General features: G+C 49.6%; 1 protein-coding gene across 6 annotated transcripts in view; it reads left to right on the forward strand.

Annotated features, from left to right (window-relative positions):
* The window catches only part of LOC139746171 (uncharacterized), a 254,221-nt gene extending 228,833 nt beyond the window's left edge, over positions 1-25,388 (forward strand). For 2 of the 6 annotated variants that reach the window (XM_071657068.1, XM_071657072.1), the window contains one exon: positions 24,853-25,388. In XM_071657068.1, the coding sequence (XP_071513169.1) occupies positions 24,853-25,373 (521 nt within the window). In that variant the 3' untranslated portion in view covers positions 25,374-25,388. The other 4 variants (XM_071657063.1, XM_071657066.1, XM_071657058.1 and 1 more) reach the window with 2 other exon arrangements.
* The last annotated feature ends 308 nt before the right edge of the window (positions 25,389-25,696 follow it).

Below are 25,696 nucleotides of genomic sequence, written 5' to 3' on the forward strand. Positions count from 1 at the left end.
TATCCTAGTGGGTCGTCTGGGTCTCTCTCTCATCCTAGTGGGTCGTCTGGGTCTCTCTCTTATCCTAGTTGGTCGTCTGGGTCTCTCTCATCCTAGTGGGTCGTCTGCGTCTCTCTCTCATCCTAGTGGGTCGTCTGGGTCTCTTTCATCCTAGTGGGTTGTCTGGGTCTCGCTCTATCCTAGTATGACTGTAGGTTGGTCAGGGGTAGGACGCGCCGAGCATGTGATCGCTAACACTAGGAACAGTGAGGGTGAGGGTTGGAAGCCGCCCCTCACACGACGCTGGTAGCAACGCGTCCTCCCGACAGACCAGACCTGATGGACACGGGGAATGCGATGGCAGAAATGGAACGTGAATGAAATTAAGGCGAGAGATGATGATGATGAGAGGGAATTAAGAATGTGGAACATGCTGGGAGGAGGGTACGGGGGAATATGAATATTGGCCAAGGCAGATAGAGTGTCGAAGAATCAAGGTGACTGACGAAAGAAGAAGACATGAGCAAAGTTTACATATATGACACATGAGGTGTGTGATCCGGAGCGAGACAGCTGACCCCATACCGGAGGGATGTTGGCCATGTGAGTAGTTTGAGAGATGGATGTATATGTATGGCCCTGGAAGACGGAGGCAGGGGCTCTCTCGTGAAGGCACAGGTGGATTGAGGTGGAGATGGAGTGCCGGGGGGAGGAGACTAGACGATGATGGAGAGTGGTGAAAGACTTGGGCATCTACGGGATCGTCAAGGACGTGATGGTTGGTCAAGTTGAAGTTGAAATACTTGACGGAGTTGAGACCAATGAATGAAGGGTGGTAAAAAAGAAAAAAAAAAAGCTGTTTCTTAACCCTCTTATGACGACAGGGGTTAAGATGGAGTTAACAAGCGGTAGTGAATTCATATGGGGAGGTGACTTGAGGTGAAGGGAGGTGGTGATAGACATACAGGATGAGGGAAAGTTAAGATGAGGTGGGGTGTGGGGATGTGTGGGGCATGGGGCTGTCACGGAGGAAGTGGGAAGTATGTGTGGACATGCTGGGGGGTAGGTGGGTGTGTGGAGGGGGAGGAGGGAGGCCGTGGTGCGGGAACCTGCTCCAGGACCCAACACGGATCCATTCTACCCAGCCCGGATAACTAGTTCTTGTGACACACGGGACCAACTCCAGGCAACTGTATGTGTGCACACGCCGGACGCCACCAAACTCCACCTTCGTTTGATGGAAGTTCCGTTTAGCATTCCACGGTTCCTCTGACATGTCAGTAATGATCATGATATCATTATCATTTATTATTATTATTATTATTATTATTATTATTATTATTATCCTCGAAGGCTCAGTCATCTGTTCCTGGCACTATTTTTATCCTTCTCTTAGCTTTAGATTTGTCAGAATATTTGACGGTTTTTCAAAACGTAAACTCTTTGCTCACCTGAGAATATAGTTCATATGAATGCGCACTATTCATAGAACACATAATGCCCTCCAACTGCAAGGATTCGAACCCGGACCTTTTGCGTGTTAGCTGGGAACCCTAACGGCTCGAACCGGGTTCGAATCCTTGCAGATGGAGGGCATTATGTGTTCTGTGAAAAGTGCGCGTTCATATGCATTATATTTGTGTTCATATACCTCCACGTTTGACAGTATAGTTCTGTAAAATAGTAACTTCTGGTAATGTGAGCCTTATGGGATTTGACCAGTTTGGACCCCGTTGCTCATGGATGTGAGGCGAAGGGTATTCGAATACTAGTAATCGAATAGTCATTTCCCTATTAGGGGCGAGCATAGCATATCGGTTAGCGTTCCCAGCTACCACGCATATGGTACGGGGTTCGAATCCTTGCTGTTGTAGGGCATTATGTGTTCTATGTAAAGCGCGTGTCATATGCACAACATTCGTGATATATATATATATATATATATATATATATATATATATATATATATATATATATATATATATATATATATATAGATAGATAGATAGACTAATAGATGTCATCTTGGACACTGGTTTGGATCACTGGAGCCGAATTTGACTGGGGTCACCTCAGGACTTTCTCCACTGAGGTGGTTTTGTATGTGTCCAGGTCGCCTCAGAGAAGGTTTTATGTGGAATTTGGACGACTTACGTTAGTTTTCCGACGAAATTGGCCTCATTAACATAAATCGGCAAATATTGGCCAAACTATGAAATTATCATAAAAAACGTCATTGTTAAACCGATCTTAATTCTTTAACTACACAATTCGGAAGTTGAGCCACAGTTCTGCCTGGAAGCGAAGAAATTAGTCTTGTTTTCAAGAAATGGCAATTGGTAAACATTCGCCATCTTAAATGGTAGTCAACGGAGACAGTTGAAAAAAAAAAAGGGACCAGACTTGGCTCAGGCTGGTCCAGTGGTTGTGGGGAAGACTGTTGTGTGAGGAGGAGGTAAGGCACGGGTGGGCCGACTGATGACAGGACCTTACTGTATCTTTGGCCTGGTGAGCTACGAGGAGTATCATTACTGTCCCTGGACCGGTACCGCCAGGGGATTTGAGAACGCACCTACCAGATTATTGTTACCCTGGGATCATGATGCTGCTGGCGAACGTTTGTTGCAGCGCTTGATTCTCCTGGCTCATGTTGTTACCTGCCAGCCCTGACCCTCTACCCTCCCCCTCTTGGTGCCACTCCCTCTTAGTCTTTCTCTTGGTGCCAGTATCTCCTGACCTCCTTCTCTTGATGCTACTACCTCTTGGCTTCCCTCTTGGTACCACCATCTCCTTTCCTCCCTCTTGGGACCACTACCTCCTGGCCTCCCTCTTGGTACCACCATCTCCTGGCCTCCCTCTTGGTACCACCATCTCCTGGCCTCCCTCTTGGTACCACCATCTCCTGGCCTCCCTCTTGGTACCACCATCTCCTGGCCTCCCTCTTGGTACCACCATCTCCTGGCCTCCCTCTTGGTACCACCATCTCCTGGCCTCCCTCTTGGTACCACCACCTCCTGGCCTCCCTCTTGATACCACCACCTCCTGGCCTCTCTCTTGGTACCACCACCTCCTGGCCTCTCTCTTGGTACCACCACCTCCTGGTCGCCTCTTTGGTGCTGATGTTCCTCGATGGTAATCGACACATAACCGACCATCAACGCTGTTTTATAGATAAAAGATCATGTTGAACGAACGTGATTGAATTCTTTAGTCATGGATAGGATGACCAGAGCTCCAGAATACCTGTCGATGCTGAATACATGGACCTTCACGTGACGAACGGGGTTCCCGAAGCCCTGGTCCTGGGTCCCATCCTTTTCATCATGTACATCAACACCCAAAGGACACAGGACCCACCTTGGGAAAAATCGAGTTTTGCCGACGACTTTAGCGTTCGGTGATACGTACAGCCTAGTCAAAGGAAAACGAGATTCAGAGAAATCTAGACAAATTGTTAGAGTAGGCAGAGACATGGTAAATGAACTTAATAGAGACTGATGCAGGTGCAATTCGCTTCGGCACCAAGAGCATAAATCACTTATAAAGTCGCCTGGTAAACCATTGTTAGAAGTTAAAGAGAAAAAAAAGAGTCATTGGATTGATTGTGACTTACGACCTTAATACGGTAAACAATGCCCAATTGCGTACAATAAAGCCAACAGGATGTGAGGATTTATAGCCAAACATAAAAACTACAAAATAAAGGATATAGGATGTATCCCTTATTACGCCCCCCAGGTCAGGCCTAATATGGAATATGCTGCTGACGTATGGTCACCAAACCTGGTCAGACGTGAAGAAAAAACAATAGAACGAATTCAAAGGATATTGACTAAACTAATACCTTACCTCAAGTATAAGGAAAGACACGAAGATATAAGATTTCTCTCTCTTAGAAAGCACAAACTCTTTGGAGATCTGACGCAAGTCTGTGATATAACCAACTCGACAACACAGCCTACGGCAATGTCTCCCCCTGAAGCAGAGATTCAGTGACCTGACATGAATGGTCTGAAGAGGAAAGGAAGATGTGTGCCAGCCAGCACCGTGGTCAGAAAGTGTCTGGTCAGCTGCAGAGTAGCTGAACACACACAGAGGGTCGGACCCCCTGCAGAGGTAGTCAACGCAGAGAGGACATGAATACCTTCAGCTCAAGGCCAGAGAAACGCTTCAGTGATACGTGTCATCAGACCATAATCCTAGGGGGGGTTGTCCGTCCGTCATCATTTGTGTCTTAACCTCCGCCTTTCTTGTTCCAGGATCCAGACAGACCCGCACCCCCAAACCAAACCCCCCCACAGTGCTGCCATTCTCAGACGGGTACGAAACGTTCTTCTACCTAACCACACTTTACTATAGAATTTCCGTGTGTGTATGATCCCCCGATCTCGATCTCTCGTATAACACGAGGGTTTTTTCCTGCCGACGGTTGAACCGGAGGGAGAGGTGGGATGGGAGGCGCCCTTCTGTTTTACTATCCTGTTTCTGCTTCCGTGCTCAGCGTAATTCTTAAGAGATGACCTTGTCATAGACATTCAAGTCTCCTTGTTATCTGCCCTTCCTCGTTACTCCCTCTTGATACCACTACCCTCTGGCCTCCCTCTCGGTGCCACTACCCTCTGGCCTCCCTCTCGGTGCCACTACCCTCTGGCCTCCCTCTCGGTGCCACTACCCTCTGACCTCCCTCTTGATGCCACTACCCCCTGGCCTCCCTCAAGGTTTGTCCTACTCCTCTGTAGCTTCCACGTCACTTGGTGTACGCTGGCGGACGTCTGAGAAGACTGGCACTGTACCCTCGCGTGCATCTTGCTGGTTCGTCTCAGTACCACCTTCCCTGGTTAGGGTGCTGTGTCACAATGCTGTGTGCCCACCTTACAATTTGTGGATTTTGTTTGTACAGCTATGCCGTGTTTGCCTTGATTTCCTGTGATGGTGTTCAGAACGAGGTTGTTGTTCACGGTCTTATGTAGTTTACCGACAGTGTTGTCGTCCAGTTCAGGGTATAGTGTACATTAGATTCCCTGACATTTATTTGTGTGTCTCTTTTCGGTGGTTCTGTGAAGTGGAAGGGAGTCTGAAGAATTTAGATAGGTGGTGTTCCCCCCCGACGCCCATAGTGTGTGTGCGCGCCCTCGCCATGACATTCCATGGCGTTCCCTGCGTCTCTGCTAACGCCCTCCTGACCTCTGACCCTTGGCGAGGTTGGCCGTCCACTACCTGGGCCAGATGATGTTCATCTGCTGTGCCATGTCCTGAGTTTGGCCGTCCCCGTGGCTGGGGATATCTTCCCCCCCTCGTGACCCACACACACACACACTCTCTCCGCTGGTCCTTTGACCTTCACTGTAGGTTGTCTACCCTCGCTGCAGGTGGGCCTGCCTGCGGCCGTGCCTGTAGGTGAGGTAGAGCGCCGGTGCCAGTTGGAGAGAGACCCCCAGGGCGGCACAGTCTCCCACTGGGTTAGCTGCATCCTGGTGAAATTCACCAGCAGTACAGGAACTGTAGTCGTCTTCCTGTATCCTCCCATAGTCTCGCATGGTTCCTTATTATTTGATTTCCAAGCACCACAGTCCAACCCAACCACCTCCTCTATTTCCGCTAGAAACCTTGCATAATAAGGAACAAAATCAGCTTCCCGAACCCTTGGTTCATCGTATTGTGCTTCAGTTATTTTTTCTCCTGATCCGCTGTGTCGTATCTACCAGGGTTTCATGTCATCCCAGCCGGGGGTATTGCTCGTATATCCAGGGCTCTTCTTCCCTGCGTCTTCCTTCTAGCGAAAGTGGAATCGAATGCCTTCCACCTTATTGAATTTCCTACCGTCGCCTCCCGTCCACCGTGCCTCTCCTTCACCCGCTATGCTGCCGCCTCTCTCTCCCTCTCTCTCTCTCCAACTGTTCCTGTGAGTTGTCTATGTGTATCCCAGCTCCCCAACCCTCGACGTGGGACACTCGACTGGCTGCCGCTTCCCATCGCTTCTGTGTGACGACCAGCCACACGATGGTTGGCCGTTATAATACTGTTATACCGTACATCAGTGTAGAGTTTCCTTTCTTCTCTGGTCTTTACGTCTTCGTAATGCCTTCTTCACACTCTCAAGAATCGGGTCTACAAACACTTGGAGAAGGCGTGATTGAAGACCCCTTTACATACACGTGTTACTTGGTAAACTCATTACTGTATCTTTTCAACCGACACGTGTGGCGTCCAAGGAGGTTCATTGATTCCTGTATCATGTCATGTCTTCTGAAGGTGAGGTACAGGTGGTGGCCCTGCCTGCCTGTGGGTGACTCAGGTACAGATGGTGGCCCTGCCTGCCTGTGGGTGAGGTATAGATGGTGGCCTTGCCTGCCTGTGGGTGAGGTACAGATGGTGGCCCTGCCTGCCTGTGGGTGAGGTACAGATGGTGGCCCTTGCCTGCCTGTGGGTGAAGTACAGATGGTGGCCCTGCCTGCCTGTGGGTGAGGTACAGATGGTGGCCCTGCCTGCCTGTGGGTGAGGTACAGATGGTGGCCCTGCCTGCCTGTGGGTGAGGTACAGATGGTGGCCCTGCCTGCCTGTGGGTGAGGTACAGATGGTGGCCCTGCCTGCCTGTAGGTGGGGTACTGATGGTGGCCCTGCCTGCCTGTAGGTGAGGTACAGATGGTGGCCCTGCCTGCCTGTGGGTGAGGTACAGATGGTGGCCCTGCCTGCCTGTGGGTGACTCAGGTACAGATGGTGGCCCTGCCTGCATGTAGGTGAGGTACAGATGGTGGCCCTGCCTGCCTGTAGGTGAGGTACAGATGGTGGCCCTGCCTGCCTGTGGGTGAGGTACAGATGGTGGCCCTGCCTGCCTGTGGGTGAGGTACAGATGGTGGCCCTGCCTGCATGTAGGTGAGGTACAGATGGTGGCCCTGCCTGCATGTAGGTGAGGTACAGATGGTGGCCCTGCCTGCCTGTAGGTGAGGTACAGATGGTGGCCCTGCCTGCCTGTGGGTGAGGTACAGATGGTGGCCCTGCCTGCCTGTAGGTGGGGTACTGATGGTGGCCCTGCCTGCCTGTAGGTGAGGTACAGATGGTGGCCCTGCCTGCCTGTGGGTGAGGTACAGATGGTGGCCCTGCCTGCCTGTGGGTGAGGTACAGATGGTGGCCCTGCCTGCCTGTGGGTGAGGTACAGATGGTGGCCCTACCTGCATGTAGGTGAGGTACAGATGGTGGCCCTGCCTGCCTGTAGGTGAGGTACAGATGGTGGCCCTGCCTGCCTGTTGGTGAGGTACAGATGGTGGCCCTGCCTGCCTGTAGGTGAGGTACTGGTGATGACAGCTGGTGACACTAGGTGAGGCACAGGTGGTGATGACCCTAGCTGTAGGTAAATCACAGGCGGTGAGCAGGATGTGTTCCTTGTTTAGCTGGTCGCCAGCTGTCTCCCACTTACACCATCTGGCTATGTCACCCTACCTTCTGTGCCTCACTCGTCCTTAGGATGTACCCTTCGTCACAGAACCAGCCACAGAAGTGACAATTTTGACATGGGTCGGTCTCGTATACCAGTTCTGCTTAAGTGTTCGTTCCCGCTGTGTGTATCATTAGCTCTGTATATTATAGTGATAATGATGATAATGAGCGGCACTTGCGTTGTTCAACTTTTATATATTTATTGATTTATTCATTTATTTATTTATTTATTTAGTCATTTTTTTTGTAGTTTTCAAAAAAAAAGGGGGGGGGGACAGAGAAGGGGGCCAAGTGAGGATATTCCCTCAAAGGCTCAGTCCTCTGTTCTTAACGCTACCTTGCTGACGAGGGAAATGGCGAATATGTATGATTTTATATATATATATATATATATATATATATATATATATATATATATATATATATATATATATATATTGCAGAAGTCTGGATGGTGTTTGTCTGCCATCATGTACATACATGAGAGAACATGTGTCCATGAGTGTCGTACTTCATATGAAAATTCCTGTCGCTACCAGCCCCTCCCTCGAAATTTAATTAGCCAGTGACCTTCGCAGCGGTCACGGATGGTGTAAGTCCGGAGTTCTTATCGTGTATTGTACCGGAGTTGACCCCCGTGGTACTAGTGCGTCCAGAAACCGACGCACCCTATCCCACATAATGTCCCACAGGCACTTAAGTTGCCACCCAGGGTTGACAATGATAATGATGGTAAGGATAAGTCTATGATGATGATGACTATTACTTAGAGGTGTAAAGTCCCAACGACAACGAAAGGCTGAAACTGTGCGAAGGGAATCCACCACACAGTGTGTGTGGGCAGTGGCGGTGTGAATGATGGAATGGGTGGGAGGGAGTGGGTTAAAGCAGACGTGTATAACATTGATGACGGGGTGACAGTCGTCTGCTGACAGTGGTTGAGGATGTGGCGTGGCTTGATCAGCAGCGAGCTCACGAACTGGGACGGGTTCGATGTATATGTATTGCGTGAACTTGCCGCTCGGGGACGAGGGATCTCTCTCTCTCTCTCTCTCTCTCTCTCTCTCTCTCTCTCTCTCTCTCTCTCTCTCTCTCTCTCTCTCTCTGTGGTGGTAGGAGGTGACGTGGACGCGAGTGCAGTGCAAGGATGATCGTGCCCAATTGCCCAGGAAGGTTCAGAGAATGGTTTAGAGATAGTTAAGGGGGGGGGGACCATTTTGTTGAAAGCCTCTATGATTGGAAGTTCAAGAAGGACTAAGGATGATCTTGCGTGCTCTCTTTTTCCCTCACACACACACACACACACACACACACACACACACACACACACACACACACACACACACACACACACCTTGTGCCGTGGTTGTCATCCACTGGATGGGGGGAGGTAGACCAAGCGTGGGGAGGTGTGGGCGAGTCCTGGGGAGAGCCATGGTTGTGTACACGTTCATCAGGGGTGGCGACGCGTGCCCCCGGAGTCTCCGGAAACTGTATATATATATATATATATATATATATATATATATATATATATATATAGAGAGAGAGAGAGAGAGAGAGAGAGAGAGAGAGAGAGAGAGAGAGAGAGAGAGAGAGAGAGAGAGAGAGAGAGTGGGTGGTTGGGGTGGCAGCCGTAGCACATGATGGTGATAGTGACGTGGTGCTGCCGACCACAGATCCTCGTCGTGTGCGACGCCCTCCAGGAGCCCGGTCGGTCGACTGAACAGCTGGGGAGGAGGAAGGGAGGGAGGGAAGGAATGGTGGCTTGTGAGGCGCTATGGGAGCGAGGCAGGAAGCGTGTGTGTGTGTGTGTGTGTGTGTGTGTGTGTGTGGTTACCGACTTTGCATATGCGGGGAGACTTTAACTCTCGCTTTTCCCTCACCACACGAGTATACTTAGTCATACTACCATGAGTCTACTTGAGTCATACTCTTCAGATATACTATTATCCTCACTACTGCGTGATCAGTGGACATGTGGCGTTCATGTACTCTCCCTTCGTCATGACGCAAAGATTTCCACACATCTTTCCTGCTCGTATATTTTTTTTTTTTTCGCTTAGTTACGTTATTATAGTTCGTGTGCCGCTGGCCATGTGTGTGTGTGTGTGTGTGTGTGTGTGTGTGTGTGTGTGTGTGTGTGTGTGTGCTCCTGGGAGGATGGTGTTGCCGTCTTGTCATCAATCAATAACGGCCGCCGCCTCACCCCCGTGAACCCGGCCAGCCGCCCCGCTGTCTCCCGCGCACTCACCGCCACCCCTCCTCCTCCTCCTCCTCCTCCTCCTCCTCCTCCAAATTCTTTTTTCTCCCCAAGACGAACGGACCCACCACCTTCCTCCCAGGCCGTCCGTCTCTCCAACTCTTAAGAAGCGATTGAGAGATAGTCTCTCCCTCAGTAACCCTAGAGATGATGGAATAGTTTGCACGGAACGTAGAGGTGTGAGTGAGTGGCTATGCTGCGATGGATGACGATCCTGTGACAGAATTTATCGATTCGACTCAGCGGTTATTTATGCGAATGTTGAATCATCTCAGCCTCGGCTAGGCTGATGAGTAGGTAGGTAAGGGAAAGGTGATAACGACCTCACTGTCTTTCCCGAGCCATCGAGGAAAGTTCACTGTACCCAAGATCCCGGGAAAGCTCGTGTGTGTCCTGGGGGAAAAATGGGTCCTTCTGCCGGCTCCCTCTCTCTCTCTCTCTCTCGCTCCCTCCCTACACGCCCGCGGGAGCCTCTCTCTCTCTCGCTCTCGCTCCGCGCCTCGTTTTCTGTTATTCCTCCTCTGGCTTATTGTCTGTTCCCGCCTTCTGCCTCTCCTACGGGTACACTCCAGGGTACGTATGTGTGGTGCGTACCGTTTACTTCACAATTCCCGGCCCTGATTTGTCAGCCGCTGTTGGGAGACGTGCGAGATGGGGTTGGAGACGGTGGCACCAGTACTCCCTCCTTCCCCCAGTGACTGGTGTGTGTGTTGTGTTCTGTGTGTGTGTGTGTGTGTGTGTGTGTGTGTGTGTGTGTGTGTGTGTGTGTGCGTGTGTGTGTGGTCTCTAGCCACACTGATGGGTCTGGGGACCCGCCATTCATTGTGGTCCTGGGGAAGGACAGAGAACAGACCAGATGGTCCATGACGAGACCTTTAATTGCTCCATAATAATCCGCAGTTCTCGTAGACACAGATTAGTGGAGCAGGAGGCCTCTTAAGGGGTTATGTGACGCCACTACCAACTGTGTGCAGACTGCTACGCTGGGATTGGATTCTGAAAAGGAGTTTAGAATAACCCTTCTTGGATCAGGACTAGTTAGTTACCTGGTAGCATGTGTTATGGACGTACTTGTCGAGCATTGATCAAGAGTCTTAGCCTTTACTGCATCAGGAGATCTAGTAGTCCAGTCCTCGTCCAAAATCTGCTGCTAAAAGATTTTTTGTTTTTTGGACACGTTGTTGTTAAAAATCTCTCCATTTCTGGTCAGTGCATCTCTGTGTAAAATGGAAAGAAGCAATTGCAAACTTTTGTTACGTCTCGCAGTCTGATTTTGCTTTTAGAGAGAGAATACTAATGAATCTTTGATCAGTCTTTCCTCAAATGGATGATATGAGAGTGAAGGAATTCGGTTTGGTTGCTTTTTGAATTCGTCTTAGTTTATCTTCTGGGACCAGGGTTGGTGAAGGGAACTCTCTAACAGCGTCTTCGCAGCCAGGCCTGACCTGGGCCTTATGAAAGGCATTGTATCATTCGTATAGTGATTGATATTTCTAACCGTGAATCCCACCATCTTGTTATTACAAGCACCTGGGCATTTTCTCTCTCGTCGGTATTTATGGCCATTACTTATATAATTTCGACCCGAGAATCTTTTCTTTTTCAGTTACTGATGATTTATCAAACGCTTCCTGTGATTCATATTTTTTAGCGGCTCATTCCATTGCTTCTCCCTAACATTGGAACCCATTTGCCATGGCCGACCAGTCCATGAGTTTGTCTAGATCCGTTTGAATCTACGGACAGTCCTCCTCTGACTGCGATGTATTTCCTAATTTCGTTTCTTCGGCAAATTTGGAAATTCTGGAGGTGAGTCCTCAGTGAGGTCTTGGGACCTTCCTCCACTGTGGTAGCGCCTCAGTGAGGTCTTGGGACCTTCCTCCACTGTGGTAGCGCCTCAGTGAGGTCTTGGGACCTTCCTCCACTGTGGTAGCGCCTCAGTGAGGTCTTGGGACCTTCCTCCACTGTGGTAGCGCCTCAGTGAGGTCTTGGGACCTTCCTCCACTGTGGTAGCGCCTCAGTGAGGTCTTGGGACCTTCCTCCACTGTGGTAGCGCCTCAGTGAGGTCTTGGGACCTTCCTGCAACTGTGGTAGCGCCTCAGTGAGGTCTTGGGACCTTCCTCCACTGTGGTCGCCACTGATATGGGTCTTTGGAAATTCCTTCCGCTATTATAGTTTCCGACGGGGGTCTTAGAACTTACCTCTCCCCTCCGGTAACCTGATGGGTCTTGGGACCTGCTGACTGTTTCTAAAGAGTTCGAGTCTCCTGTCTTACTAAGATGTGTTTCCTTGCACGTCTTGACTCTCTTGGTCCTCTCCGGAGAGACCATTAGAGTGAGTTTTTTTTTGCAAGGTGACGTCCACTCGTGATATCCTGCTCTGTAATCACAAATTTCCTTTTGTTCTTTCTATTCTTTTTTTTTTATTTTCTTTTTGTATGTGTGGTGTGTGGGTGTGGTGGTGGAGTAGGGTGAAGGGGAGTGGGTGTAAGATGGTGGTAGCTCTTGATATGTCGAAAGCTTTTGTTAAGGTATGGGATAAGGTTCTTTTTCTCCAAACTCCATTTTCTTTTTCTTTTTTTCCACTTTGTCTTTTGGTGAGTCTATCTCCGCAGTGGTTGCCCGATCAGCCTGCTGGCGTCCGTACCAACAGCTGTGTTCCTTGAGGTTCAGTTCTGTCCTCACTCTTTTTTTTTTTCTCATGATGTTGGCCGACATGGCCACGGGTATGCCTCGTCATGACCATCTGCTCTCTGTCTCCATCTCATCGATCTACTCTGGCCTCGTCTACTTTCTGAAACCTCCCGTGTTGGATGGAGCGGCAGACCATGACGGAAACTGATTCGTGTAACGCCACTCGAAACGTAATTCCTTCCTGTTTCTTTGTCTACAACTCCTCACTATAGTCGCATCTCCTTCCATGTCTATACCATTTCAACGAGAGACAAACGTGTAAGTACCTCAGACGCCTTACGTAGTAGCTTAGCTTCCCCACATTACACAGTTTGTTTACTCAACTGACCAAAAAAAAGGAGAAAAGATAATTTCTTTTTTAGTTGTCAAAGACTCAGGTATATAAAGGCCTCCTGGTTCGTCGTCACATGTGTGGCGGCTTAAGGCACTGCCGCGGGGATGGCCTCCACAGGAACGTATTCTCCGTACATGGCGACTGTTGCTGGTGTTATATGGACATACGCCACATATATATACTCTGTGGAAGTTGGTTTGGGTTAGGGGGACATGTTGGAAGCAGGTTTCATGTCAGTACAATCATGTCATTTGATGTTTAAAAGAATTTATTTATGCACTATATTCCGTGAAGATATATAAGTGAAGAATTCCCAACACGTGTTTATTACGAACAGATGTTTCGCAAGTGTAAGTTTGAAATAGACAGTGATTAGAGTGTTGAACACGTGCATCTCTCCCGAACTGTGTCTTGAAAATGATGTACCATGGAAAATTAATCGTGTCGTTCACTGTACCGCATTGGAAGGAAAACAAAGCCAGTGTTGAGGTGGGCAGCTTTGGTGTGGTGGGGCAACGCATCCAGCCAACGATTCTTTGCGTCGTAAATAATCTTCCTCCCTCTTAACGTTCATCTCGACGTCAAGGACACCGTAGCCTTTGTTATAGATGTCTCGTCTCGAAGCCATCGCTGTCTGCTAAATGTACAGTGAGTCTTGTTGTACTTCTCCTTGACTGCAAGTTGGCGAGTTCAGCACAGGAGAACAAGACAGGATTCTTCACCTGCAGGACTCCGCCACAACATTTCGACCACCTCCTCCGAGACAAGGGGTATCCTGGGGATGAAAATACATAAGATCTAAAGGCTTATCAGAACCTGTTATCTGTGGAGTAAAGAGGCAGAGGACAGGACCATCTTCATGGATCATTACTTGTTGCCTGGAGGGCCCGGTTGTTACATGGCCAAGAGTGTTATACCACAAGGTAGTGAGCTTCAGCCACATTGGTTCCCGCCGTGGAAAGCTGCTGAGGAAAAGAAATAACCGAAGCTCATGAAACCTGATACCAAGGCAGTGTCACGACTGAAGCAGCTGTTGGGGCCCACTGGCTCTGACCTGCTCGGGGATGTCGGTGAGCCGTGGTCTGCCATGCATAACACAGACAGAACCACTGCGTCCAGTTCCTGTATAAGTTGACAACAGCTCCAGTCTGTTCTGGTGTTCTCAAGTTACTGATTGGTATGTTCTGACGCTCAGAAAGCCACGGTGAGATGAGGCAGTGGTCTGGTACTGTACGACTGTGCGTGCGGTACGACCATCTCTGGTCTTGTGGGTAAGATGACATCACCCTTGTAAGTTTGATTCTTGCCTTCCCTTTTAGTAGCAAAGCTAAGATGCCTTCGACACACTGCTACACACGGGTACACGCGCGCGTGTGTGTGTGTATGTTTGTGTGTGTGTGTGTGTGTGTGTGTGTGTGTGTGTGTGTGTGTGTGTGTGTGTGTGAGTAGCAGTAAGGAAGGAAGGGCAGTTGTGTGTAGTGTTGGTGTAGTATATAGGCTGGTGGTTGTGGTGGCTCATGGCTGTGGCTCAAGGGACGGCACCGGCCGCCTGACTAACACACCCCTCCTCCTCCTCCTACCTCCTCCTCCTCCTTCGCCGCCGCAGCACCGACTCTTAAAAGTCTTGGATGCCACGACGCTTGCCTCACCACCCGTGTTTTCCTTTTTATTTCAGATAGCCGCTACAAACCGTACAAGTGCCCCCACTGCCTTAAGAGCTACTCCTCCAAGTCCAACTTGAACACTCACGTGCGGGACCTGCACGCCGCCGTGCCACAGGTCTTCACGTGCCCCTACTGCAACAAGAAGTACTCCTCCAAGAACTCGCTCCGCTACCACATCACCATGTACCACCGGGAGGAGAGGAACAGGGACCAGGCCCTCCAGCACGCCATAGCCACCGCCCAGCTCATGCCGCCCTCCCACGGCCTCCACGCCAACCCAGCCAACGCTCAGGATCTCGCTAGACAAGAGCACCACCAGCAGCAACAGCAACAGCAGCAGCAGCAGCAGCAGCAACAGCAGATGCAGCAGCAGCAGCAACAACAGCAGCAGCAGCATCAGCAGCAACAGCAGCACCTCTACTGCCACATGCAGCAGCCCCAGGCAGCACAGCCGGAGCAACAGCTGGACCTGACGCTGCTGGAGGAGCACAAGTACCAGCTGTCCGCCGCCGTCAACAGCATGATGAGCGAGCCCAAGTGCCACCTGCCGCCCACCACCGCCCCCACCTCCACCACCCCCCAACACTGACGCCACCACCTGCCGCCCACCCTCACCTTCAACACTGACCCCACCACTTATCACCCACCCCACCCCACCATCTCCAACGCTGACCCCACCACCTCCAACACTAACGCCACCATATGTCGCCCAACCGACCACCTCCACCACTGACCCCCAGTAACTTTTGCCTACTCCAACACTTTTTTACCACCCCCAACAATGGCGCCACTACCTGTCGCCCACTTTTCACCGCCAACACTGACTCCCTATCTGTCGCCCATCCGACCACCTCCAACACTGACGCCACGACCCCTCGCCTCCCCCACCATCTCCAACACTGGCATCACCACCCGCCGCCCGCTCACGACATACCCCCAACACTGACGCCACCACTACTCTCACCATCCTCCAGCATTGACGCCACCCACTACCGCCAACTTTCCACCACCCCAACACTGATGCTGTCTCATGTCCTCCACCATCTCTGCCCTCACCAATGTCCACCTGCCGCCCACCAACATCACCAACATTCCCCAACGCCACCACCTGATGCTTACCAACCACCATCACCTCCAACACGACGCCGCCAATCCCTCTCTACAACAACACTCCTTCCTCCACCACCACTACCAACTGAAACCACCAACTCCAACACTGAAGCTACCAGCTCCACCATCCAAAAGTGAACCCACCACTTCCAACACTGAACCCACAACCCTTGTCACCCCAGCACTGAAGCTACCACCTTCAACACTGAAGCCACCACCTCCAACATTAAAGCTACTATCGTAACCACTCCAACACTAAACCGACAACCTTCACCATTCCATCACTGAAGCCACCACCTCCAACAGTAGAACTACCACCTCCACCACTCCAACACTGAAGCTTACCACCACCAGCATTGAAGCTGTCACCTTCACCACTCCAACACTGAAGCTACCACCCCCGCCACCCAAACACTGAAGCCACCACCTCCACCACCCCAATACTGAAGCTTTCAGTAACATCACTGAAACTACCACCACCAACACTGAAGGTATCACCACCACCACCCAACACTAGTTCTAGAAGTTACCACCTCCAACAATAGAATCACCACCTCCAACACTGAGGGTGTGATCTTAACTACTCCAACACAGAACCAACAACCTCCACAATCCAACACTAAATGCAACACCTCCAATACAGAAGTTACCACCTTCACCCCACCCAACATTGAAGCATTCACCTCCAACATTGAAGCATTCACCTCCAACATTGAAGCATCCACCTCCAACACTGAAGCATCCACCTCCAACACTGAAGCATCCACCTCCAACACTGAAACCATCATCCCATCACTTACGCCACCGTTACCACCTGTACTGACACCACCAACCCCCAACGCAAGCCACCCCAACACTGATGTCACGCCACCAATGATGCCACCCGAACACTGATGTCACCACCCAGCACAGATGCCACTACTTTGATTCTGACACCACTTCCCCTCAACACTGATGCCCCCTCCCCAACACTGACATCACTCCTAAACACTGATGCCCCCTCCCCAACATTGACATCACTCCCCACCCAAACAGTGATGCCACCACCCCAACACTGGCTCCACCACTCCAACATTGGTGCCACCGCTTCAGCACTGATGGGACCACCACTAAAACTGATACTATCATACCCAACACAGATGGTCCGACTTCCAACACTGATGGTCCGACCTCCAACACTGATGGTCCGACCTCGATGTCACCACCCCACCACTGAAACTGTTACCTCAAAAGTGACTTCACCTCCTATATACTCTGACGTCACCACTCCAACGCTGATGACACTACCCCAACACTGACGTCACCACTCCAGCACTGGTGCCACCACCCAACACCTATGCCACCTCCCCAACACTGACGTCACCACCCTAACATTGGCGCCACTACCTCCAACACTGATACCTTCATCCAGCAGTTATGCCACCTCCCCAGCACTGATTTCATCACCCCAACAGTGAAGTCACCTCCCCAACACTGATGCCACCATCTAGCAGTAATGCCACCTCCCCAACACCGACGCCACCACCCCAACACTGATGCCACCATCTAAGCATTGACACCACCACTACAACAGTGTTGCCAGCACCCCAGCGATGACGCCACGAACCAAACATTGACATCACCAGTGCAGCAATGATACCAGCACGCCAACACGTACACCACCACCACCCCAACAATGATACCAGCACACCAACACGTACACACAACAACCCCAACAGTGATGCCAGCACACCAACACTGACACCACCTATCCTAAGTCCGACACCAACACCCCAACAGTGATGCCATAAACCCCTACCACCCCCAGCATTGACGCCACTACCACCAACACTGTATGACGCTGCTTCCCTAGTACAGACGCCACCACCTCCAACACTGACGCCACCATCCCCAACCTCCAACACTGACGCCACCATCCCCAACCTCCAACACTGACGCCACCATCCCCAACCTCCACAACACTGACGCCACCATCCCCAGCTTCCAACACTGATACCACCATCACCAACCACCACCTCCAACACTGACGCGACCCACCATCACCAACCTCCAACACTGACGCCACCACCGCCAACACTGCGTGAGGGAGCGTCAGTATCATCCAGTACCCACTGCCAGCCACTCAGTATTATAGGAGGCTCGACCTACCTACCAGCCAGTATCCAATGTCGGTGTGTCAGTATTATACCAGGCTAGACGTACGTAGCTGCCGGGATCTACTAACGGTGTGTCAGTACTGTAGTAAGGTAGACCTACTTACCTATTGACAGTGTGTCAGTACTGTCGTAAAGTAGACCTACTTACTTATTGACAGTGTGTCAGTATTGTAGTAAGGTAGACCTACTTACCTTTTGACTGTGTCAGTACTGTAGTAAGGTAGACCTACTTACCTATTGACAGTGTGTCAGTACTGTAGGAAGGTAGACCTACTTACCTATTGACAGTGTGTCAGTATTATAGTAAGGTAGACCTACTTACCTATTGACAGTTTGTCAGTGCTGTCGTAAGGTAGACCTACTTACCTATTGACAGTGTGTCAGTACTGTAGTAAGGTAGACCTACTTACCTATTGACAGTGTGTCAGTACTGTAGGAAGGTAGACCTACTTACCTTTTGACAGTGTGTCGGTACCTACTTACCCACCAGCCAGTATTGTACCATGGTGATTGTACCACCTGTACCAGTGTGTGTGTGTGTGTGTGTGTGGGGTGGGCAGTGGTGACCCCACTGGAGGATGGGGTCACTGTGACCTATGGCTTGGTCACAGCCGAAGCATCATTGTTTTGGTGACCTGGTGTATAAATTGGGGTCTGGACCTGCCCACCTGGGTGTACCTGTGGGCTGGGTGTACTGTACATGTGGGGTCTGGACCTGCCCACCTGGGTGTACCTGTGGGCTGGGTGTACTGTACATGTGGGGTCAGGACCCTCCCTGTGGGCTGGGTGTGTGTGTGTGTGTATGGGGGGATGGTGTGAGGACCTCCCTGGCTGGGTGTATCTGACGGCTGGGTTGTCGTTCCAGAGGTGTCGGCTGCGGGGGACGGCGGCGTCGGCGGCGGCAGACGGTTCTCCCAGGCCACTTACAACGACCTGGCCCCCGGGGAGCAGTACGGCCCGAGGGGGACGACGTCGTCGTCGTCGTCGTCGGCGTCGGCGTCGTCGTCGTCGCCGGGCCACAGGTGCGGCCACTGCGGCCGGGAGTTCAGGTCGCGGAGTAACCTGAGCCGCCACGTCCGCGACCACCACACGGCCCACGACCCCAGCGCCGCCCTCTGCCCCGTCTGCGGCAAGAACTGTCGCAACCGCTCCAACGTCCTGACGCACATGTACCGCGTCCACCACGTCACCGCCCGCCAGTTGGACGCCTTCGCCCACCCCATGGCACCGCCCCACACCCGCCCAGACCCGCCCGCCGACACCCAGCACCTGGACCACCCGTCCCACCCTCACCCGCCCGCCAACACCCAAGGTCACGCTCTCAGGGAGTTCGGCCACGCCGCCCACGTCCCCTACGGCTACCGTCTGCAGGAGCCTGGGCAGCAGCAGCAGCAGGGCAGCAACACCTAGTGCTGACCTGCCAGGTCCAGGACCCTCCAGCAGCAGGGCAGCAACACCTAGTGCTGACCTGCCAGGTCCAGGACTAGCCTCATACCCCACACCACACTCGCCTGGTCTTCACGGGACTTTGTATATATATATATATATATATATATATATATATATATATATATATATATATATATATATATATATATATATATAAACTTTTCTGTACATAATAAATGAAGTATTAGAGTTTATTTGTACCTAATGAATGAACTAATTACGTTGAGTTCGGCCAATATTCTCGTCTTAATGTTAGAGTTCATTTTATTCCTCGTGCTGTAAGATATGTGTGTCCAGCATTTGAGTTGGTCCCGTTCCTTTTAAGTCTCATTATGTTCAGGGTTTGATGTGAAGCACATGTATGTTTAATGAATTAAATTGTAAATATGTATATTTGATATTTTTAACCAGTGTTGTGGAGCGGGCCATGTCTGTGTTACCCGCTCTTAATTGTTAGTTTAATGTTAACTCACCAGCTGGAGTAATGTTAATTTGATTAACTCTCAGTCCCCATATGAGACCAGGAAGGTGCCATGATCACAAGTCGAGGGTAAGTGATACACCTCACTGGTGACCAGACCTGTCATGTACCTTAGGGAGTGTTGGTAACACTGGTAACCTCCCATGTACCCCAGGATAGTGTTGGTAACACTATTAACCTGTGGTGTTGTACCCCAGGTAAACAAACGTCGACCCGTCAGTTATATACTGAGGACAGACCAGTGGTTCTTCCTTGTATGTGACAGGCATGTCTGTCATCCTAGTGTGTGACAGGTATGTCTGTCACCCTAGTGTGTGACAATCATGTCTGTCACCCTAGTGTGTGACAGGTATGTCTGTCACCCTCGTGTGTGACAGGCATGTCTGTCATCCTAGTGTGTGACAGGCATGTCTGTCACCCTAGTGTGTGACAGGTATGTCTGTCACCCTCGTGTGTGACAGGCATGTCTGTCATCCTAGTGTGTGACAGGCATGTCTGTCATCCTAGTGTGTGACAGGCATGTCTGTCACCCTAGTGTGTGACAATCATGTCTGTCATCCTAGTGTGTGACAGGTATGTCTGTCATCCTAGTGTGTGACAGGCATGTCTGTCATCCTAGTGTGTGACAGGTATGTCTGTCATCCTAGTGTGTGACAGGCATGTCTGTCATCCTAGTGTGTGACAGGTATGTCTGTCACCCTAGTGTGTGATAGGCATGTCTGTCATCCTAGTGTGTGACAGGTATGTCTGTCACCCTAGTGTGTGACAGGCATGTCTGTCATCCTAGTGTGTGACAGGCATGTCTGTCATCCTAGTGTGTGACAGGCATGTCTGTCACCCTCGTGTGTGACAGGCATGTCTGTCATCCTAGTGTGTGACAGGCATGTCTGTCACTCTCGTGTGTGACAGGCATGTCTGTCATCCTAGTGTGTGACAGGCATGTCTGTCATCCTAGTGTGTGACAGGCATGTCTGTCACCCTCGTGTGTGACAGGCATGTCTGTCATCCTAGTGTGTGACAGGCATGTCTGTCACTCTCGTGTGTGACAGGCATGTCTGTCATCCTAGTGTGTGACAGGCATGTCTGTCATCCTAGTGTGTGACAGGCATGTCTGTCATCCTAGTGTGTGACAGGCATGTCTGTCACCCTCGTGTGTGACAGGCATGTCTGTCATCCTAGTGTGTGACAGGCATGTCTGTCACTCTCGTGTGTGACAGGCATGTCTGTCACCCTAGTGTGTGACAGGCATGTCTGTCTTCCCGGTATATGACAAAAAACATAATGCTCCTTTTGACTTTTATAAGTACGCTTCTCATATGACATTTTAGTGAGTTTTTTAAATACACTTTGACGACTTAATTTGACACGAGTCTTGAATACATTTAGACGGCCACACACTTAACATGTCTTAAGTACACTTAGACGACCACACTCGACATGAGTCTGGAGTACACATAGACTGTCACACTTAAACGAATCGCAAATACACTGACGGCCACACTCCACATCAGTGTTAGGTATTAGAATATGGCCACATGCTCGAGGAAATTCAAGCGACTGCGTCTGGAACTACTTTTCGAGGTGCCCTATGGCTTCCTCGAACAAGGTGGAGCATATATCCTGGAGACCATTGATTTGCTCTTACATACGTGTGATGGGAAGTAGATGGTTGCTAAGTGGAGGGAAATGAGTACTGAGCGTATGCTGTATCTCTCGTCTTCTTGTGTATGCCAGCTGGTGACGGGGTTGCTCTGCCTCGCGTCCTTCGATGTTTTCAAAACATTGCACCGGAGCTCTTGTTTATAGAAACTGTGGTGTCTTTCCTTTCGGTATTGGACATTTCACCTGTGCTGTTTATGATATACAAAGCAGATTTCGGGCTCTCGTCTTCTCTCTCATGCGGAGGGCTGCTGGCCTTTGACCTTTGGACTCAGTCCTGGAGTGAGCAGACGCTACGGCAACAACAACCTATGACCACAATACCCTCCCTCGCCAACTTCCCTGGTTATCGTGTACACTCTCCCTGGCTACCACACCCTCACTCACCACCACCACTCATCCCTCCCTAGCTACCACACCATCACTCACCACCACCACTCTTCTCTCTCCCTGGCTACCACTCCCTCCCTCACTACTACCACTCCCTCGACGCCACGCTCTCCCTCCTTGACCATCACCACGCCCTTCCTATCGGGGTACCACAGCCGTCCCAGCCAAACACCACACCCTCATCACCGCCACTCCCTCTCTTTCGCTACCACATCCTGTTCAGCGGAATAGCATTGATCGGTGGTATAACCACTCTCCCCACCATTTTCTCCTCATGCCTTCCTTATTGCCAGCATCACCTTCCTGCTCAACCATGAAATGTTTTTCCCAAAAATATATATCTTTTCAGCAGCCAGATAATTTTCTTCTGCTAAGGAAAGAGATGAATCAGTGGCATCTGTGTACGGGGGGTTAGTCATCGTGCGTCTGACAGTTTCCTCGGCGTTTATACAGACAGAAGACAGTAACTCCTTTTTTGTAGCACAAGTTAGTGTGGGATGTACATTAGGGGTCTAATGTGTGTATCTCCAGGGATGATGATGACCTTGGTTGGTAGATCTTGTCGAGGGTTGGCTCATATATAATTTAGTGCAGTCTTATCAGTTGATCTTCCTGTGAGCTAAATTCACAAGACCGCTGATTTGATGGTCGAAGTAAGAGAACTGTGGGAGAGAATCATGACCCCGTCATTCAGTCGTCCAGTTTTCTGTAACCTCACAAATATGGAGAGAAATTTGAAGATCGTGGAAACTGTGTATTTGAAGGTAATGAATTTCGTACAGATAACCTAACCTACTTAAGCTTAGGTTATCTCAGGGTGTTCCTTTGGACTAAACTGAAATTAACGGTTCTCACGAACCAGGTGTGTGTGACAGCAGGCTCTTAGGAATTCGTAGAATCGTTGTACAGGATGACGAAAACGACATTCGCCAACCACGGTGTGTAAAGTCTTTCCCATGAAAGAACATGGGGCCATGTAGCACTAATTGGCACACACTGAAGAAATCGATGGAAGAAATCGATGCATTTCTTTGCTGTTGGTAGGCCCACACTTCCCCGACATGGTGGACGAACAAGATGCTGAACATCGTTGCTTATTTCCCGTTGCTTGTAAATACCCGACAGCCACGCAGTGATTTGTGATACTTAAGTCAAAGAAAACCTGGCTGGTGATCGGGAGCGAGAGTAATATGGCGGAAGGGAACTAAAGCGACAGACGTTGCCCGCGCAATTCAACCACACCTCCAGCGAAAGCCTTTTACGCTTATCTCGTGTCATTAAAAGATAAGAACCAGAATCAAAACGAATGTAGATACTACTCATCATGTGGTGATAACATATCAACATAAACATCCATGTGGTGATAACATGTCAACATAAACATGCATGTGGTAATAACATAAACATGCATGTGATAACATATCAACATAAACATGCATGTGGTGATAACATATCAACATAAACATGCATGTGATAACATATCAACATAAACATGCATGTGGTGATAACATATCAACATAAACATCCATGTGGTGATAACATGTCAACATAAACATGCATGTGGTAATAACATAAACATGCATGTGATAACATATCAACATAAACATGCATGTGGTGATAACATATCAACATAAACATGCATGTGATAACATATCAACATAAACATGCATGTGGTGATAACATATCAACATAAACATGCATGTGATAACATATCAACATAAACATGCATGTGGTGATAACATATCAACATAAACATGCATGTGGTGATAACATATCAACATAAACATGCATGTGGTAATAACATATCAATATAAACATGCATGTGGTAATAACATATCAATATAAACAGGACGGTATATAGGCTCTTCAAAAGAACTGGGAATGGCCACTCGCCCTCTTGACTTCCTAGTTGTGGGCCTGGAACATTACTGGAACACAGGGAGAGACCTGGAAGCCTCCTCGACTGACGACCTGGACTTGCCTGATGCTCGCTCCTGTGTGTAACATTCCGTATCTTTCCAACAATTTTCTGAAGTGTATCAAGTTGCCGCCTCGAGCGAAGTAGCGTCCAAAGTTTGTAGATCTCAGCAGTTGGTGGGGGAAACTTTACACCTACACTGCTGGTTACTTTGGAAGGTCGTATTTCTCAGCAGGTGGTGTCCAGGTTCGTATTTCTGAGAGCAGGTGGTGTCGAGGGTCGTATTTCTGAGAGCAGGTGGTGTCGAGGGTCGTATTTCTGAGAGCAGGTGGTGTCGAGGGTCGTATTTCTGAGAGCAGGTGGTGTCGAGGGCCGTATTTCTCAGCTGGTGGTGTCGTATTTCTGAGAGCAGGTGGTGTCGGGGGTCGTATTTCTGAGAGCAGGTGGTGTCGAGAGTCGTATTTCTCAGCAGGTGGTGTCCAAGGTCGTATTTCTCAGCAGATGGTGTCCAAGGTCGTATTTCTCAGCAGATAGTGTCCAAGGTCGTATTTCTCAGCAGATGGTGTCCAAGTCGTACCTCTTAGCAGGTCTTGCCCAAGGGTTGTATCTCTCAGCAGGTGGTGTCCAAGGTTCGTATTTCTCAGCAGGTGGTGCTGAGGGTCGTATTTCTTACCAGGTGGTGTACTAGGTCGTATTTCTCAGCAGATAGTGTCCAGGGTCGTATTTCTCAGCAGGTAATGTTGTTGGTTGTATATACGTCTTTGGGTAATATTGAAGATCACGGTCGACAGATGTCTCTGTTGACTCTGATAATTAAAAACATTGAAATACACATATGTATAACGGATATATATATATATATATATATATATATATATATATATATATATATATATATATATATATATATATATATATATATATATATATGATTTTACCGGACTCTGCCTGCATGAGGTCACACCGAAAGTGAAAAGTCTTCTTTGGCGAGGTTGTATCGCTGGGGGATACAGTCTCGTCAAAGAACTTCTCATCCCAAAGGGGGTCCACATTTCCCAACTGCTGTTAGTAGCGCAGCCTTGGGCTACAGGACCCTCTGCAAAGAGGTCCTGGGGTAATATATATATATATATATATATATATATATATATATATATATATATATATATATATATATATATATATATATATATAATGTTAGTGGGTTTTAAGTTGTGGTGTGATGTCGTATATATGTCCACAACAACAGTTGTGTTGTAGGGGGCATAGGTTTCACTAACTGTTGTGTGTTGATGAGTGTGTCGGTGTTCTTTCTGTTGCAGTGGACCCGCGGCGTCAGCAGCAGTGCCCCATCTGTTACAAGTGGCTGAGCAAGAGGACCCACCTGCCCACCCACATCCGCGACCAGCACTCCTCCACCAACACCTACCAGCACAAGTGCGACGTCTGCAACAAGCACTACCGCACCCGCAACGCCCTGGCCAACCACAAGTCCCTCCAGCACCGCGGGAAGGCGCCGCCCTACCAGCAGCTGCAGCAGCAGAGCCGGCCGCAGCAGATGGCCCAGCAGGAGGCGCTGCCGGCGCACGGTAGCAAGGCGTCCGTGAGTGTAGCGGCGGCGGCGGCGTCGTCGCAGCAGCCCTGCGCCACCAGAGCCTCGCCCATCTTCCACCACGTCTCGGCGGCCAGCGCACAGCAGAGAGTCGCACAGAGCCAAGTCTTAACCCCTGACCAGCCTCTCCCCACGAGCCAGCACTACCCCAGCCCCCACAAGACACCCCCCGTCCAACACAACACCTTCACACACGCCGGCATCAGACATTCCACGCCCACCACCAGATAACTAACCCTGAACTAGCCTTATTAACAATAGAGAGCAATTTGTTAGTCTTCCTTAAAAACCAAATGACCCGGCAGCTACCCCGCCGCTGGGCCGTCCGACCATCATCTGTAGAAAGTCAAATTTTTGAAGGTCAAAAGAATATATATATATATATATATATATATATATATATATATATATATATATATATATATATATATATATATATATATATATATACACGCAGTTTTAAGACAATCCTTTATTTATTATAAAGGTTTATATATATATATATATACATTTTATGATCATCTTTTAAAATACTCTGTTAAAAAGGTAGGACC

This window comes from Panulirus ornatus, chromosome 64 (genome assembly GCF_036320965.1).
Source record: "Panulirus ornatus isolate Po-2019 chromosome 64, ASM3632096v1, whole genome shotgun sequence".
Taxonomy (NCBI): domain Eukaryota; kingdom Metazoa; phylum Arthropoda; class Malacostraca; order Decapoda; family Palinuridae; genus Panulirus; species Panulirus ornatus.